This window comes from Myotis lucifugus, unplaced genomic scaffold (assembly GCF_000147115.1).
Source record: "Myotis lucifugus unplaced genomic scaffold, Myoluc2.0 scaffold_24, whole genome shotgun sequence".
Classification (NCBI taxonomy): domain Eukaryota; kingdom Metazoa; phylum Chordata; class Mammalia; order Chiroptera; family Vespertilionidae; genus Myotis; species Myotis lucifugus.
This window is the reverse complement of record NW_005871072.1, coordinates 10,525,058-10,541,902: the sequence shown is the minus strand read 5'-3', so window position 1 is coordinate 10,541,902 and position 16,845 is coordinate 10,525,058. Positions and strand designations below refer to the sequence as shown.

Sequence of the window (16,845 nt, the reverse complement as noted above, 5' to 3'; positions counted from 1 at the left end):
CAAGCATTTTGAGTGATAATTTTCAGAAGGATTTTCATTGGTAAATAAGACTTTATAATGTAAATAGGTTGTTTTTCTTAAAGTGGATACAAGTACCCTGAGTACAAGTCATGTGAGGGATGGAAACATGTACAGCTATTTCAAAGGATATGTTATATAACTGGGTTAAGAAAAGAGAGAAACCCAAATGCCAAGACTCAGAAAGCAAAGGATTTTTCTGGGCTGTCACTAGCAGGAGCAAATGCCTCCTGTAGATTATTTCAAGACTTGTTTGCCTAGTATAATGTTTGTTATAAAGGCAATTTAGTGACAAGGGAACAACACAAATAAAGATTGTCTGTGAATTGAGACTGATGAATACTAGTAATGCTTGCCTTGTCAAATAATGGAAAGTAACACAAATACAAATATGTTCTCACAAAACTCAAGTGCATTTTAGGCCATTTGCAATAAAAAATCTATTATATTGTATCCCCCCCCCCATATTCTGTCAGTTACTGATATTTTTCTTAAATTGATCTGCAATGAAAACAAAAAATAGGATTGAATATAGGCTTTTAATCTGGAACTTATTTCATGTTTATAAAGATGTTCATAAGTGTTTATAAGGATAAAATAACTGATATTCCTGGGTGATATTTCTCTGGACATAATATATGTTACCTAGAAAATCATTATTGTTCAACATCCTATGGTTGAAAAATAATGAATGCTTTTTTTTTTTTTTTGGTAAGAACCAGGTTAAAGAGAAATGTGTATTAGATTTTGAAATCTTAGATTATTAATTTTTGGCTTGCTTTTTATTTGGCATTTAACACTTGTCACTTGTGTATTTTTAGTAAGACGCTTTGTATGTGGCAGTCATTTCTCACATGTGTGCTTTTGTGTTGCATGGACTTATGCCTTTATGGTCTTGGTGGATGCTCTAAGGACAAATATGTAAGGATATACAGTTATAATTTTGCAATATGATTAAGCCATTGAATCTGCTGCCAATTATCTTTTTATTGCCAAGACAACAAAAAGAAAGGGAAAATAATGTTGATGTGAATTACTTTCTGGGGATTATGCTCCCAGGAAATATTTGACAATATCTGCAGATTTTTGACTGTCATACTGGGTGAGCCTTTGGAGGGCGGGGGGAGGCAGGCATTGCTACTGGCATCTAGTTCCTTTACAGCAGGGATGCTGCTAAATGTCCTTCAGTAGGCAGGATAGCCCCCAAACACAGATAATTTTCTGGCCCCAAATGTCAATAGTACTTCTGTGGAGAAACCCTGACTTAGACTATAAACCTATAAATGAAAAGTTTCCTTTATATTGTTTATCAATCTAGTTTGTGGCAGCTCTAAAGCCTCTTACCCTGGTTTTAGTATTGATTACCCTTTAGTTTAGTGAATTCCTGCAACATCTAATGGAGGTATACAGGGTAAGGCAAAAATAGGTTTACAGTTGTTAATATGGAAAATAATACAATAATTAATAATAGTACAAGAATAAACTCTGTGCCTCACATACTCACAACTGCAGACCTACTTTCGCCCACCCTGTATTTGGAGGTGCATTAATAAGTATATTTATATCTTCCTCTGAAGGTTGGGGCCCCTAACTTAGTATCATAGAAGTTCTATCTGCCCCATGAGGCTATCAGTGATTTTTATAGTAAGGAAATTTTGCTACACACTGGTCCTTTTTGATCCCTCACTCCTTAGATATTCATCTATAAGTTTTCTGAAATTGAGTTCTAAAATAATACACATCATAAAACTAGTCAAAAAGTGCCAGGAGAGTAGCAGTTGATCAGTATCATGGGAGAAGAGAGTAAGATTTTAGTAATACTGTTTTATAATCTATACCTTTTTCCTTTACCTTTCCCCTTCTTTCTCTCTTTACCCTAAGTGCTATTCAAGAAAAGTCGATTCAGCTAAAAATGCCACATATTAGAACTGTATTTTCATTTTTGTAAAAAATCCAAAGCAGTTCTAAATGGAAGCCTCTCCAGATTTAAGGGCGGCAGATAAATGAATTGTAAGAATTGTGATTGGCTAGTGAACATCAGCGCGCGCAGTCTTTTGTAGTTTCCCAAGCAATTTTCCTGCGACTATCTCTGGTGCTCATCTCATTTCTGTAAGGTAGACAGGTGGGTATTGTGTGCATTTTAGAAACATGGAGAAAGGGAAGCAGCTTTCCCAAGGTCGTCAGCTAGTGAGTGGCAGAACCGGACTGAGGTTTTGTCTGATGAGATAATCCCGGTTAGGCTGCTTGGCTCACAGTCAGCCCTCAGAAGTTTATTATGCTGTCAACTTTGATAAGGAAAGAAAGAATTCTTCATGATCTGGCTAGAACACTCCCGCACTCCAAAAGTTCTAGATTTTATCAGTGTGGCCTGGGATGACCTCTCTAATTTGAAACTGTTTTGGGAGTTAGTTTTCAGAAGATCCCACACAGTTACATTTGCCTTCATAAGAAGAGTTGGTGTACAGCACGAGAAGGTTGTTGACATGCAGTCCGCATAACCTACCCAAATCTCATAACAATCCCTTTCTTGAATGGGGAACTGAGGCTCAGAGAAGTGAAACGATGTTAGGATGGGGTGAAAATTGTTGCCACGGGCAGGCCCGGAGCCCCCACCTCCTGTCTCATTCCAGTGCCTGGCTCAGCCTGTCTGGAAAGTGCTCAGGCTTATGTAGGAAACTTTATGCTCCCCAGGGAACAGAAGGCGCTCACATGCCTGCCCTGTGCAGGGACTTGTCAGCTCCTGATAGTGTTTGGCTCACTTTGTTCACGTTGGGCACTGCCTGTGTGCCAGGTTCTGTGCGTGGGCTCTCCGGAGGCTGCCCTGCCCATGATGAGTATGTTTTTTGAAAAGGCACAAGTTCAGGTTCTGCACTGCAGGAGGTGAGGTCTCAGAGAGCTCCGGTGTAGAAGTCTGGGCCAGTCGAGACCAGCCAGCTGTCCCCCCACCATAATATTACTATCCTATTTGCATTTCCATTTTTGATGTGAAATTTTCATAGCCTTGTGTCTTAAGTATCCAGATTCCCTTCATGTCTTGATCGTGAACATTTTTCCTTGCCTCTTTTTGGTGAGTCTGTTATAGTATTAGCTGAAATAGCCTAATTCTTTGCAGTTTGTGAATTAAGTAAATTTATATCCTCAAATTTATACAGATCAGTTTTATATAGTCATACCTAGTTAAGTAATATTACATTCATAGAGCAATATATAATTTCATATGTAAATTCATATATTTCCTATATGTAATTCTTTAGTATTCCTTAATAAGTGCTATAAAGCTTTCTTTATAAAACTTTGGGGAGGAGTTATACATTCTTACAGAATATTAGAAACATTTCCAGTTATTTTGCTTGATTAAATGTGATAAAACATTCCTTATGCCTATCACAGATGTTAAATGCATGTATCCTGCATGCCTTGTGCTATGTTTTCCTCCCAGGCAATGTGTGAACCTGTGAGGGAGCTAAGCCAAACATGCATGCTTGTGCACACACTATGTACACAATATGCTGATTGTTAGATACCATGAGAAAGGTAGAACTAAAGCACTAGAGAAGTTGGGAGAAGGGACAGACAGACCATTTTTGGCATGGAGGAGCTAGGAAGACTTTATCAAAGTGGCAGAATATTATCTAGATCATTAATACATTTATGATCACATGCATGGGCTGGGCTCTCTTTGAGGCACAGGTGATATAGCCGTAAACAAACCGGACAAAACTCCTGCTTTGTAATCTTATAGGACAAGGCAGGTGATGTCAACATAAGCATACATTTCAGATGGCAATATATGCTATGGAGAAAGGTGGGCCAGGGGAGAGGGACATGTGCTATTTTTGCAAGGAAACACTGAGATAACATTTAAGCAGGTGACGGAGTGAGAGGTAAGCCATGTGGATATTTGGGTGAAGAGCTTATATGTGAGCATGAACAAGGAAGCCAGTTGGCAGTAGCCGAGTGAGTGGAGGAGAACATTTCAGGAGATGAGTGCAGAGATGTAGGTGGGGACCAGGTCATGGTTGGACCTTGTAATTCTTGGTAGGACCTGTTTTTAACTCGAGTGAGATGGGAAGGAATTGGGGTGTTGAGTAGACGCATGATCTGAGTGCAATTTTGAGACTCCTGTCTGCTATGTTGAGAATACGCTGTTGGGCAGGAAGAGGTGGAAGTAGGGAGCCAGATTATTGTGATAATACAGCAGGAGATTAATAGCCTGGAGCAAGGAAGTGATGAGGAGTGGTTGTATCCTAGATATATTTAGAAGGTAGAGTGACAGGTTTTACTAAGGAGATCAGTGACAAGTATGAGAGAAAGAGAGGAGTCTGTGATGACTCCAAGAATTTTGGCCTACAATCTGGAATGTTGTGTTGACTTTTATTGGGATGAGAAAGATGGGTTTTGAGCAGATAGTAGAATGAGCAATCATGGTTTTGGTCTGTGACAACTTTGACCTGTTAGACTTCCAAGTGGATATCGCTTACACCCATTCGGAGTTTAGTCTAGCAGGATTCCTGAGGACAGAGGGGCATTTGAAAAGGCATATATACTGGGGAAGGGCTTTTGAGTGGAGGGGACAGTTCAGGAAAGACCATCATGGGATCTGGAGACTGGGTGATAATTTAAGAAGCTTTTCAAAAAGTCTAGTTAAGAGTTGACTGTGCTCTGATCTAGGGTGTTGGCAATAGAAATGGAAAGAAAAAGACACTGAGTAAGAGGACTTGATAACTAATTGAAAGTAAGGAGAAGGGAGAGGCAAAGGTGAAAAATGGTTCTTTGGTTTCAGATGTGGACGATTGGAGGGCAGGCAACACTACTAACAGCTATAGGAGGGAAAACAGGGTTGGGGACAGAATTGAATTTGGCTACATTAACAATAACCATGTGTTCAGTGAGTTACTGTTTACAGAATCCTTTTTGATATTATTTCATTTGGTCCTTTTACAATTTAGATGGTTAGGGGATGTCCATGCAGAGATGTTTATCTAATGAGCAATTAGAATTGAGTCTAAGGAGGGGACTGGTCCTCGTCTGTGGATTTGGGAGTCATTTGTATAGATTACAGTTGAATTCCTGAGCTAAGTAATGTGGTGATGGCAAGATCTAGGGGAAGGCAAAGTTTAGGGGCCCAAGAAGGAGGTGTCGTGTTACTTAAATGAATAAAGGTGGAGTCAGTTATGAAATAAAATCAGTAGTGCCATATGAAAGATTTGTAGGAGAGAGCATTTTGGGCACCCCACCTTCAAAAGCTCTGTCTCTCTCTCTCTTCACTCATTCCTACCTGCTATTCAATATTAGACCTGACTCCACTCTTTTTCCCCCCTCAGTTTCACCATCTCTGGGGGCAGTTTACCCCAGCATGTATGTAGCACACATGTGCCTTGTGTCCGACATCCAACTTTGTTCATCGGTTTCTACTCTAGATTGAGCTCTGTGAAAGCTAACTCTCAGTACATCCTCATGGCAGGGGGCACCCATGGAAGACATGAGAGCTGCCTTAATAAAAAGAAAGCTATGGAGGCTATGGAGGCTATCTTATTAGAAACTACCTGTGGTGCTTTGAGAAGAAGTCCAGTGCAGTGGTGGGCAGGTGGTATACAATCTTTGAGAAAAGGCAGCACACTTATTCATGCTATTGAACTTGAGGAGAAAATATCAGGTAATCATTAAATTATTTAATAAGTGTCCAGAAAAGGCAGCCAAACCTTAAAAGATTATCTTGGGGAGAGATAGAAAAATAAAGACAAATGATTCTAGTGACTAATAATAATTACTTTTTTTCTGAAACAGTTCTTTTATGCAGAGACCACTCTAAATATGAGCATTGGATTTTTTTTTTCAGACGTAGGAGGTTTCATTTAGCCATTTTGTGAAAGAATTCACACTTGAGTTGCATGCAAGGCTCTTGTTTCTGCGTTTTGGAAAAACACCATTTATCTCTGTAGTGCTATTTCTGTGATATTATCTCTAAAGCATCTAGGTAGTACGGCAGAAATTTAGATGGAATTTCCAAGTCTAAGCCCAACCTCCCAGTTTTAACTCTACATCCAGTCATGTGAACCTTGGTTACCGTGGGTATTTTTGTTATAGGAGTAAGTCCATGAGCGATGTCAGCGCCGAAGATGTTCAGAACTTGCGGCAGCTGCGTTACGAGGAGATGCAGAAGATGAAATCCCAATTAAAAGAGCAAGATCAGAAATGGCAGGATGTGAGTATGCTTTGTATTGGGAGATGGGAAGACTGGGCAGGTGTGTGGGTTTGACTTTTCTTTGCTTCCCTGCAAACCAAGTCAGTGTACTCAAGAGGTGATTTTCCTTGCTATGAAAGAATTCAGGCTTGTAGAAAATGTGACCATCTTCCTTTAAGAAGATTTTTAAACCTTCTTGGTCCATTACTGTTGTATATTTTAAAGGCCATTGTGCAAAACACAACAAGCTGTTTATCTTCTAATATTCTCTGAATTCTCCTATAGGAGAAGCTCCTTCCTGGCAATGTTGCTAACTTGTTGACGTGCGTTGGTAGTTGAATTCTGAATTCGGGTGGGACCGTTACTGATGCTCATGAAAGGAAGAAGCTTTGCTCAGGGTCTGGAAAGCAGCAGGGGCTCAGCAGAGTCTGGGCATCAGCGTGGAGAGATGAACTGGTTGTTAGAGTTAGTAGAGGAGATTTAAGAAGAAATAGGTTGGTTGAAAATGTAATCGTATAATCTGAATCAAAGTTAGGTGTTTTCACAGAACTGTCATAGTTTTGTTCCTACAGAAAGGAGCTTGGCCTATTTTGAAAGGGGTAATTGTTATAAACCAAAGCAGTGTATAAAAGTATAATAAGCTATAGAAAGCAAACCCAAAGATGTTTGAGGACATCTTTATGGTGATAGAGTTGAGTGGTAGCATGAACAAAAGGCCCAGAGAGAGTAAATCTTAATTTTTCAAAGGAATTAAGGTCTAATTCATGAAGGAGAAACCCCTGCTGTGGCCACATTTCAAAATTCCAGTGCCTCTTTGAGTTGGGGACTCAGTTTAATTGTCAGGAAATAGGAATTCAATGTCATTTTGCCAACATACATGGTAACTGTTTGGGTGTGAAAATAGTAAGTATTGAGGAGTTATCAATTAGGTTAGATCAGATAAAAATGCATGCTTGTGATCCTATAGTATGAAATGCACACTGCTTTTGTTCTTTCTGCAAATAGTTCAAATAGGTTTCAGGTTGTTTTTAAAGCAGAGTAGCTTGGTCTACTCCCAGAGGGTTTAAACCAAACTTAACGATGCACGTCCTAGGGGTGAGGTTCCATTTAGTCTGAGAACTTGGAGAGGCTCCTACTTGGGCCGGAGTGAATGGCACTTCTCTGTTTGGGAGACATAGAAAAGGCTGTACCATTGAAAATGCCTTGAACCCCTGGGTGTCAGAACCAGCTTAGACTGCCAGGGCTAATGTCAAGGTGAACGAGGTTGATCGTCCTGGGTTCACCTGGCTGGGAGAGACTTCCCTTCCTAGGAATATGGGAACAGTTGTCCCCTTGTTCTGTGTGATCTTCCTTATTGCCCTGTCCTTATGTAAAGTTTTTCCATTCTGAAGAAGTCAGTACTCGAGGCTGGCCTCCCCAGTAAAGCCTTTTGAAACTCCTGCCTGAGGTAGGCCATGCTCTCCTTTGGACCCCGACTCTCTCAGCAACCCTATCGCACTCATTGCTGAATTTTTATTTACATACCTGTCTTCCCCTTCTAGACTGAGAGTTCCTGGGAGCGGGGAGCACATCGGATTATCTATGTTTATTCACCCTTTGCCTCCAAGCAGGGACTGAGCTCAGGGCTTGTTCAATGGAAGACCCAGTGTGCATCCACGCTTAACCATTTAATAATCATCTTCTTTTCCAGTTTTACTGGTGAAGACATGTCATTTCATACAGCAGCCAGATTCTTGGAGTGAGATGAAAATGAACTTGAAACAGTTCCTGCTCTTTCTGACCTGGCACCTAATTACAAGCATTTAGCATTCTTTGTGAAATGGGCAACGAGGCAGGAAAACAAAAATGGGGTCTATCTTATTAGGTCAGGTTTTTTAGGCAGACACATGAGATAAAGGCTTGGTACAGAAACGCTGGCTATAAAAAGCAAAATTAGGGCACCTTGGCATCAAGTGGGAGTGAATAGTTTCAGCGATGTAATGGGATCCGCTGGCACGCTCGCACTGCTAGAAAGGGTGTGTAGCAATTCAGGTATGCCTGTGCTGATGTGATTTTCTTCTGTTAGGACCTTGCAAAATGGAAAGATCGTCGAAAAAGCTACACTTCAGACTTGCAGAAGAAAAAAGAAGAGAGAGAAGAAATTGAAAAGCAGGCGCTGGAGAAATCTGAGAAAAGCTCTAAGACATTTAAGGAAATGCTGCAGGACAGGTAATAGACTGGATAGATCTCCTGGTCAGAGAGACCAGGGTTAGAAATGGACATTTTGTGCATGTGCAGGGTGATTAAACTGTAACCAAATATGCAATGAAACTTTCAGCATTTTGCTTAGCCATGAAAAAGCCAAGTATTGCTATGATAAATAGTGGCTTGGATTGACAAAAGAAATTTGTACTAAATAGATATACATTATTTCTTCATTTTACATTGAATATTCATATGCAGAATTAGGTGGTATTGGCTATATTTGGCACAGAAAAGGAACTATTGTTTTTCTCCTTTTAAAATGAACTTAGGAATGGAATGGTCAAATAAAACCAGCTCCCACACTCAACTAAATTGTGTAAAATATAACAGAGTTATTTTTCATGTTTCAGTGGTACAATTAACATTATATTTTAAAGGAAGACTTTATAAAAATAAATTGTGAGGGTTTATTTTTTGCATTGAAACATAACAGAATAAAGGTCAAATTAAAATTTCCTGTTAGAGCAGTTACTCTGTGAAACCTTGGGATATGTACAGCTCAGGGAAACGGCAAATATGCTTTAAGGATAATGTTGAAAGGAAATGTGCTGTCAGGTGAAATTACACAAAGCTCCTTTATGCCCCAGAAGCCAACTGCAAACACAGTTTCATTCACTTAAATGCAGCTGTCAGCTTCAGAGGCACTCCTTACTAAATGCTAGAGATGAGACTGTTTCGTCATTTCTCCATACGTATGAATGGTGACTTTTAATCTGTAATAACTGTCTGTGCAAATTCTGTGAAGCTGTATGAAACTAGATAATAACTTGATCTTAATGGAAGTCTGTGTCTTTTGCAGTCTTTTATTTTTACTAAGTTATTATAAAGCATGTACAGGAAATACAGGGCTGACAAGGAATCTACGTCTTTGGAGGGTTCAAATTGGTTGTCAGGCAGTTATATGTGTAGTGTGTCAATTTTGGAAGACTTATAAACTTGTGGCTAAATTTGGCGAATAATTCCTTATTAGAATTTCATTTCCTTATTTATCTTGACAACTTAAAAAAAAATCCCTGTGAAGTATTTGAGAGCCTCTCTGAAAAGGAAAGTCGAGCTCTTATAATATTTCTTAGTGTGGCATAAAACAACTGCATGTATTTATCCTCATATTCTGTTAGTATTATATTGCACATTGTGTGAAGTTAGTATTGCACATTATTCCCAGCTCATTTTATATGCTAATTACCAAAATAAGATCTGTCTCCCCACCTTTGAATGCCAAATGCATAACTTTGCGGCTATGGTGTGTTTCTGCTAAGGGGATCCCGAAATGAGACGTCTACAATTACATCGAGGAGTAGAATATATTCTTCTGATGATGTATTGAGTGAAGACAAGCTTCCCCTGACACTAACTATGTCAGAAGCAAGTCACCAGGGTGAGAGAGTAGAAGAGAAAGGAACAACTTATCCTACAGAAATTCCTAAACAAGATTCTACGACTGTTGTGAAAAGAGAGGACACTCTACCAGCTGAAGTTCGGCTTCCTTCTAAAAGCCCCACGGAAGAACAACGCCCAGCCTCTTTGTCTTCCCAGCGTTCACTGACTACACAAATGGAGTCGACTCGAGTTTCAGCTTCTCTCCCCAGAAGTTACCAGAAAACTGATACAGCTAGGTTGACATCTGTGGTCACACCGAGACCTTTTGGCTCTCACTCAAGGGGAATCTCATCGCTCCCGAGATCCTACACGGTAAAAACGCGTTCTCGTTCAGATACTCTATTCTCATGAGCAAACTGTTGGTGTACTTGTGCAGAAGTTTGAGTTACGTATATTTACTTTGTAAAATGTACATAACATATATAACGCAATTTTTATTTTAGCCAATGTAGATCCCATAGATATTTTATGCTACTTAATGCTTAAAATATAGCAATGATGCAGACTTGATTAAGCTTTAAATTCAATAAAAAAAGAAAAGAGAACTGATACATTTTGAAGAATGAATAAGCTACATTCTAAGGCAGAGAATTTATTTTTTAGCATCAGATTTTCTCAGATGTAGCTTTTGTAAAGTATTAGACTGAACTATATGAAGTTCCCGGTTGCCAGTTCTTGTAGACTTACAAAACAGCAGTTTCATATGGTTTGACTTAAATATTTTCAGTTCTTATGTACAAATGTTTATTTTCCCCCATTTTCTACTTCATTAGAACTTGATATGTTTGAGTGTAGTTATTGAAATGTATCTTATGTTCAAAAATTGCATATTTATTTCTGTTTATATTAGTATTTTTAAAAACATGGAATCATTTGCCCTGAGAATAAAGCAGTATCACAAACTTGAAAGTAGGTTTACTAATTTTCATTATGTAAAAGGAAGCAATACACTTCTTACTATCAATGTTCAAGTTCCTTTTTTCTCTGCCAATGTGGAATCTTAAAATCTAAAAGAGAAAAAATATGATTTAAAAAAAAATTGAAGTGAGGGAAACTTGTCTAAATAGCCAGGAAGAACTCCTGATCATTATCTTAATTTGACAACATAAAAATTAAATTTATGTGACAGACATTTTTATCATAGTCAAAAGATAATTTATAGACTTGGAAAGATATTAGTAGAATGTATTATAAATATAGGGTCAATATCCCTAAGGTTTAAAATGGCCCTACAGGTTGGTAGGGAAAAGATAAACCAGTAGGAAAATGGGTATAGAAATGAATAGCCAATTCAAGAGAGGGGATTTAATGGTTGATAACATAAAGGACCCAGGTGCATGTTCAACCTCATTAGAACAAGCATGAGGTGTACAACTTTTCATCCATCAGATTCAAAATGTCTAGTGTTGTCAAGAATACAGAGAAACAAACATTCTTTTTTTAAAAAAATATATTTTTATTGATTTTTTACAGAGAGGAAGGGAGAGAGAATTAGAAATATTGATGAGAGAGAAACATCAATCACCTGCCTCCTGCACACCCACTACTGGGGATGTGCCCGCAACCAAGGTACATGCCCTTGACTGGAATTGAACCTGGGACCCTTCAGTCTACAGGCCGACACTCTATCCACTGAGCCAAACCAGTTAGGGCCAAACATTCTTTTTTTTAAAAAATATTCTTATTGATTTTTAGAGGGAAAGGAAGGGAGAGGGAGAAGGGAGAGTTAGAAACATTGATGAGAGAGAAACATCAATCTGCTACTTCCTGCACACCAGCCCCTGGGGATCAAGTCCAAACCCCAGGCATGTGTCCTGACTGGGAATCGAACCAGTGAACTCCTGGTGCATGGGTTGATGCTAAACCACTGAACCATACTGGCCAGGTGAAACAGACGTTTTTATACATTGCTTTGGGTGTGCTTTGCTATAATTTTTAAAAGATATTATATATAATTTATATTTATATATAAATATCCTTTGGTCTAGCAAGTTCACTTTGGGAAATCTGTGCTATAAAAATATTCTGATTATAAAGATATATGGGTATCTGTTGCAATGTTTTTGGAAGTTACAGAAAAATTTGAACAGCATTGAATGCATGTCACATAAGTAACTTGTAGATACCCATACTATAGAGTATTCAACAGTTAAAAAGAGTAGAGTTCTATCTACTGACCTGAACTAATGTAATTGAGCAAAGCAAGTTTCAGAGGTCTGTTTATTATATAAACACTTATGAAAACAATTCCTCCTCCTCCTACGCTGGTATGAAAGAATGTGCTCCAAGCTTTTAGTAATCTTTACTAAATATTACTGTACACATTTTAAAGCAGAAATCTAACAATACCAAGTTTAAAATGATGTTTCCTGTTTAGATGGATGACGTTTGGAAGTATAATGGAGATGTAGAAGGCGTTAAGAGAACTCAGTACAGTTCGGTCAGCACCTCTGTGCAAACATCTGACCCAAGCCAGCTGGCTTCCAGCTCCTTTGGTGAAATAGAGGCAGTGACATCGGGAGAGGGTGTGATGAGGTTGCCCTCTCCTACACCCCCCTTCTCATCTCTCTCCCAGGACTGGGCTGCCACTTCTAATGCTACCTGGTCTTCAGTATCTGGCCCCAATTCAATGTCTGACCTTGGAGAAGGGAGAAGCTCACCACAGACAGAGGTGTCACGATCAAAGGTGAGTTGGGGAAGGCGTTTAATCACCCAGGCTCAGAAACACAAGTATTTAAACTGGAACCCATACCTCTAACCCATGTTTCTAGGCGTTGTAATCGGCTACGTGGGCTGATAATGTGGAATGTGAGATTGCATTTATTTTGAGCAGATCTGGGAGGAAGTAGGTCTCTTTCAACTCGGAGTTTATGGATTCAGATGACCCTGTGACTTGGGTGTATTGAGACCATTGGCAGTCTCCTTGGGGTTTATCTGGGTGTTCGTTCTACCGCCCATTTCAGCAGCTGCTGCCTTTACGCTGCACAGCAGTCCTGGATTCAGGTGCAGGACTCACTCAGAAAGCTTTAGATGCAGGTCTAATAGATAAGTGGGTAATAAAGGCCCCTTTTCAGGGACATTAACTGACCGCAAGGAGAAATTGGTGCACATGAGAGGTATGGGCCTCTAGGGACACGACATTTCTTCCTCTATCATATTAACCTTCTAGTGACTTTCAGTGATCATTTATACTTTAGAAAGTCTAGAATTTTGAACCACTCACTGTCTCCTAATGGTAATATTGAGGGTTAGTTATAGTATGACAACTGTGTTCCTTAACATTTGGAATCCAAGCAAATATACCATCAGATGAAGAATGACTGGAGGTATTTGTAGTTTTTCCTTCTTCAAATCCCCAAAGATGACAACAGAATTATTAAGTAATGACTGTTCTTTTAGTATGTTTTACACACAGGCTATAAAGCTGTTGGTTGTCTGGATCAAGCTTTTCTCTTTTAGAAAAAAAACCCTTCGTAAGCACTTTAATATATTAATCCCTTTGCATGGAGGAGCTTTTGTGGTTCTTTAGCTTAGTGTAGATTTCTCTGGTTCCTTCCTATTTGTCTTCCAAGGTACAGCATGAAGTATACAACTTGGCCTAAGTTATATTCATGAAGTGACTTCATGTGAAATAATTCGAAATAACATATTTATTTGGTATATTGGATTTTTATTAGTTCTATAAAGTTTTACAGCTTTAAGCTTTTTCTTCTGATTATAAAGTACTATGTAGTTGCATAAATTTGGAAATGCAGGAAAGTAATTCCATCATTAATGGGTAACCTTTGTTAGTATTTAGGTATATTTCTTTCAGCTTTTCCCATGCATATTTACAAACCTATCTAAAAGAAATTTTTGCAGCTTGCTAAAATCATTACTTGTAAGTTACTTTTATAACTTTTTATTTTGTTTTATTACTTTTAAAAATTTTATTTTTCAATTACAGTTTACATTTAATGAAATTTTGTATCAGTTTCAGGTGTTTAACTTCATTTTTAAAGAATTGGAAATATTCATTAGCATTATAAGTTTCAGATGAGAACAATAGCCTATGTTATACTTGGGGAACATAAGGTACTAGTGGATGAATAATAGAAACAGCAGCCAGGTGTCTTTTGTTTTATGGACTTGCATGTAAGCCTTCCCCTTTCAAACAGCAAATCCAAACAAGCAGCCTGATTAGTGTGTTGGCGCTAGGTGCACCCAACTCCCTCAGGGCGACAGTTGACTAGCTGCATCACAGATTAAGAAAAAGAGGCTAAGTGTGGTGAGTGGGTATGTTCCAGGTTAGTGCAGGTCAGAGGAACCTGAATTAACATGGCATGGTGTCAGGTTTCATCCTTAATGGGTTTAGGCTTCTTTGTCACCAAACTTGAAGTGATCTTCCCAAGCAAAATTAGGCTTCATTTAACAAGTGGGACCATTAGAATTCTTGAACATAGGTATGTGTCATATGGCCACTTGCCCATCACCACGATGCCTGGTGTGTCACTTCTGCGCTCCGAGGGAAGTAGCTTATGTAGCATCCCCCCACCTTTGTCACTGAAAAGGGGCTCACTGCCTTGGGAAAAACACTGTGAAGGCCTAAAACAGTGGGTCATTAATATGTCAAGGCATATGGAACACTCCTCCAAACTCTTGGCCAAACTATAATTCCAGGAGTTCAGAGAATGGAAAAATAAAAGCATAGTGCATGGCTGAACTTGATGTCTTGGTAGTTTTATAATTGTTCTTCGGGCCTTCATTCTCGTTCTTTACTTGCACTTTTGCTAGTAATCTCCTTTTCTTTCTTCCTCCAGAATCTTCCTTGATGTTATACTTTTCTCTCCCTGCTTCAGTGGAAGTTCAGGCCTGTCCCCATTAATGCAGATGCTTTGTAAATAGTCACGTGTGTTTGTGCATTCCACAGAGGCTGGCATCGGAGGCACCCGTGTGGTGCCAGGTTGGACTAATCTCTCAGCTGCAAAGCCTCAGTGATCTGTGCAGTGAAGTTCAGGGCATTCAGGGGAGTATTGAGGTCCCTCATCACTGGTCTCAAACTCCTGTAGTAGTGCAGTTAGCAGCTGTTTATTGAGGGATTACCACGTGCCAACCCCAGGTGTCTCAGGGCATTATCTTACTTAGTCCTCAGTGACCTTGGGATCACTGCTTTATAGTTGTGGGAATTGAGGCATGGAGTGAGCATAGTACTTGTCCAAGGCTCTGCAAGGTACTGAGTGGTGGCGTCAGGATTTGAACCCAGGCAGTCTGACTCAAGCTACCTACCAACACCACACTATGTTGTGGGAAAGAGAGAGGAAGTAGGTGACCTAACCAAATGAGACTGCTTGCTTTTTCTTGAACACATCAAATATTTGTTTTTATTGTCGCCCCATTTGAAATTGTTTATTTTACCCATTTCTGTCTTTTGAAGAAGTCCTCCTGTTCTTTTCAGCCCAGGAGGGTCATTTCCTTTGTGAATACAAATATCTTCTTCCCCAAGTCCGAATTGAATTTTCCACCCTTGAAAGCTTCATCTGCTGAATTCTTCCTGTTCCATGCGTTCACTGTGTCTCGTCACTGGTATTCTTTATACCCTCCACAGCCTTTGCACAGAGTTAGAAGTGTTTACTGACTTGATTTGCATTTACGGCCCTGATTACTAGACGGAAGTATAAACTTGATCCAGCAGGTCACTTAGGTCCTTATAGGATCTTTAATGTGGGAATTTTAAGATTAATGGGTGTTTTAGGAACGTAAGCACTGTGATGTTGCATAGAACTATTTTAAGGAAATGAAGTCTGGGGGCAGAGACTGGTTTGGAGCCTATCACAGAATTGTGGGTTTATGCCATAAAAAAGGAAAGGCATAATGAAGGGAAGAAATTAATATGACCTCATTTCCTGCCTCCAGGGGTTTCTTTCCCATCTCCTTTGCTGAGCTCTGGGTTTTAGTCCTCTCTGTTCCTTTTCTCCCTATTTCTCTTTTTGTGTTGCTCCATCGCCTGCTTCCCTTGCCAATCCAGGCTGCTGGGACAATTCTGGGGGTCACCCCGAGCAAAGGGAGAGAGTCCTTCATCCTCTTCTAACCTCCCACAGATGTGGCTTTCATTTTTTCCCCCCAAATTGGCATTACCTACAGGTTTTCATTTTATTTTGTCCAGTCAGAGCTCTGAATTCTCAAATCCCATCCAAGCCCACATTTTGGAATCTGTTCCCCAGATTTTTTTTTAAAGCAGTTCCCAGAATGTAGGATGATAGGTATGGAAGGAAGGAAGCTTTTTACATGTCCATTTTCTGACCCCTGAGTCTATTAAATGCCCCTTTTAATAACACCCAGGGCTTCCCTTATCACAGCTTCATACCATGCATTTTATTTGCTTGTCACCTTCACTAGAACTGACTTTGTGTGAAGGCAGGAAACAAGCCGGTCTTGCTCGCTATTAGCACAGTGCCTGGATCTGTATTTGCTGAATGCTGATTGAGTGCTGTTGGCTTCATAGCTATGTTTGTGAGTGTTAAATAGGATTTTCTCTAATTGCTTAACCAGCATATATGTAATGGATAACATTGTTTCCATGGGAAAAAGAAGGTAATTACTAGGCATCAACCACCTGCCTTGGCACCTTTTAAATGTTTCATTTGTTCCTCTCAATAACCTTGCAAAGTAGGTGGTATCACCCACATTATTACCAGTGAAATTCTTGAGATTTGAAAGTTATATTCATGCTCCAGGCCAGTTAAATGATCAGGCCACAATTATGATTTCCCTGACCTTAATGTTTATGAAATATGACAGGCTCAAATTTGAGAACTGCCTTAAGGAAAAACACCAAATGTTGACTTATTTTAACTTTGCCCTGTCTTTACAACTTTGGAGGCCACAGGGACGGAAATACTTTCTGGTTTATAAAGATAAAATAATTCTTAAGATTGTTTTGAGGAAGGTATATATGTATCAGAGCTGAATTATTTTTGAATTGTAGAGTTTAAAATCTACCCAGTAGACAGTAAGGAGCTACGCGCATTTAAATAAGGTGT

General features: G+C 39.3%; 1 protein-coding gene across 1 annotated transcript in view; it reads left to right on the top strand.

Annotated features, from left to right (window-relative positions):
* LMO7 (LIM domain 7) overlaps nucleotides 1-16,845 on the top strand; it is a 211,480-nt gene that overhangs the window by 164,319 nt on the left and 30,316 nt on the right. The window contains 4 exon segments of the mRNA XM_014453518.2: nucleotides 6,106-6,223; nucleotides 8,268-8,410; nucleotides 9,706-10,138; nucleotides 12,204-12,512. Of these exon segments, the coding sequence (XP_014309004.1) occupies nucleotides 6,106-6,223; nucleotides 8,268-8,410; nucleotides 9,706-10,138; nucleotides 12,204-12,512 (1,003 nt within the window).